Below are 2266 nucleotides of genomic sequence, written 5' to 3'. Positions count from 1 at the left end.
TTTTGAAATTGCCATCATCAAGGTTTGTCACCCGATGTCAGGGGTCTGGCTAGACCCACGTCTTTCCCATTCATTCAATATAATTTTATTTTATTTATAGATTAAAAAATATTATAACTTTGTTAATATATTTTTAGTTAGTTTATAGTTTTCAATGTTTATATATTTTATTTCAAAAAGTATATATTTTGTACTCATGTGAATTTTACCGTCTTTACGAAAATTTCTATTCATTTAACGTTTCTTAAGTTTAGCTTATCACACAGGTAGGTGAAAATATATTTGATCTCTTTTTCAAACACCGTTAAGTTGTAAAAAACCGAAAGAACCGACTAAAACCGAAACCGAAAAAATGGACTTTACGTGGTTTGATTTGATATTTAGATTTAATAAACCGACATAATTGATTTAGATTTTTTTTAATGAAAAACCAAACCAAACCGACCTATGTACACCCCTACTCACTACAATGAAGGCAACCTCTGCCTATAAATTTATGTGATGCACTCATACAAATTCACTCAATTCCTTCTACTCTTTACAACTAAAAGAAAATGGAGTCAAAGTTTTCTCACATCATTGTTTTCTTTCTTCTTGCAACTTGTTAGTACCCCCCCTCCCCTCTCTCTCTCTCTCTCTATATATATATATATATTGCAAGAATATTATTAGAGTTGTAAATGATGTATATTTCTTTTGCGATATGGGGGTTGAGGGTGTGGGTGGGTGGGGTGGGGGGGTTCACAAAGGATTTACCTTATACTATATATACATAAAAAAAAATAGTTTGATCTTGTAAATATAATGTGACTAACCGGCAAAGCAGGTTCGAAAGGGCGACTTGTTCAATGACTTTGTCGATTGACATTCCTTTGCTGAAAAATTACATTATTTAGTGAAAATGCTGACTCTCTAATGAAAATGTATATATTGACTCTCTAATGAAAATGTATATATTGACTCTCTTAGTGATAATGTTGGCTCTGCAAACATTGAAATGAGAAATACACTAATTGCTATTGAAATGTTTTTTTTTGGCAGCCTTTGAAACTCTCATGGCACGAAAAGAAAGTGTTGGACCAGAAGTCATAGAACTTCTAAAGGAATTTCAATGCAATGGTGAAGTTCTTTTAAAGGAATTTGCTTTTTTAGCTTCTCAAAAAAGAGTTTTTTCTACTATTAAAAACACTTGTTTTTTTCTTAAATCCTTGATCAAACATTTCAATTCTCTAAAATATACCTTTTAAAATAAGAAGTCATTGTTGACTTTTCTGAGATTTGGCCAAACAAGATGTAGATTATTCAATTCTAGAAAATTTTATTAGTTCAGTTGGTTAATTACCTAAAATTTTACATTATTGATAACGATTCGATTCTCCACCTTAAAATCTCTTCCGCTACTCCCATTTAAAAAAAAAGTAAATATCATGATTCAACTCGATGTTTGCTATTATAATAACACATATAGAGTATATTATTCTTGTTCTTAATTTCTTTCTCTCATTATAATTAATTATTATGTGTATATGTAGGAAAACTAAGCTGGCCAGAACTTATTGGTGTACCAACAAAGCTTGCTAAGGAAATAATTGAGAAGGAAAATTCACTCATAACTAATGTTCAGATACTACTGAATGGTTCTCCAGTCACAAAGGATTTTAGTTGTAATCGAGTTCGTCTTTTTGATAACATTTTGGGTGATGTTGTAGAAATGCCTGTGGTTAGTTAATTAATGGATTACTGAAGCAATTAAGTAGCCACATGTAAAAAATAATTAGGGTTCATGTATGTTCATTATAATGTCTCCATGTACTCTTACTATATATAATGAAATAAATAAGTGTGGCTTCATTAAATGTAATCTTCTTAATTAAATCCTTTTACATATTGTGCATTACTTTGGTTGTTTCTATTTGTTTGTATGATTTTGATTCGACACATAATTAAAGAAAGTAAACTAGGATTTTAATTCTTGTGGTTGAATAAATAATATGTGGAATGTATCAAAAATGATATTTAATCTTGTAATTTTAAACATGTCAGGTAGAAAATTAAAATTAAAATTAAAAGAGTTATCATAAAAGAAAAAGATATTTTTTCTAAACAAAGTAAGACATAAAGTAAACAAACAAATTAAATTGGAGAGAGTATTTGTCTTATTTGAATAATCTCATGACCAAACGGCTAAATCTCATGGTAGTCTGTCTTCAAAGATATTCAAAGTTTATTATTTATCAATAAAAACTAATATTTTATCGTATATAAA

The 2266-nt window shown here is 28.9% G+C and overlaps 1 protein-coding gene across 2 annotated transcripts; it reads left to right on the top strand.

The window, feature by feature from the left end:
- The first annotated feature begins 475 nt into the window (after positions 1-475).
- PPI2C1A (proteinase inhibitor 1 PPI2C1A) lies at positions 476-1897 on the top strand. 2 transcript variants are annotated; one of them, NM_001288353.1, is given in 4 exon segments: positions 555-603; positions 1042-1119; positions 1533-1667; positions 1669-1709. In NM_001288353.1, coding segments are annotated over 4 exon segments (303 nt in total).
- Positions 1898-2266: the final 369 nt, after the last annotated feature.

Source organism: Solanum tuberosum, unplaced genomic scaffold, assembly GCF_000226075.1.
Source record: "Solanum tuberosum cultivar DM 1-3 516 R44 unplaced genomic scaffold, SolTub_3.0 scf00942, whole genome shotgun sequence".
NCBI lineage: Eukaryota > Viridiplantae > Streptophyta > Magnoliopsida > Solanales > Solanaceae > Solanum > Solanum tuberosum.
Note: the sequence above shows the minus strand (reverse complement) of the source record. Positions and strands in the feature narration are given on the sequence as shown.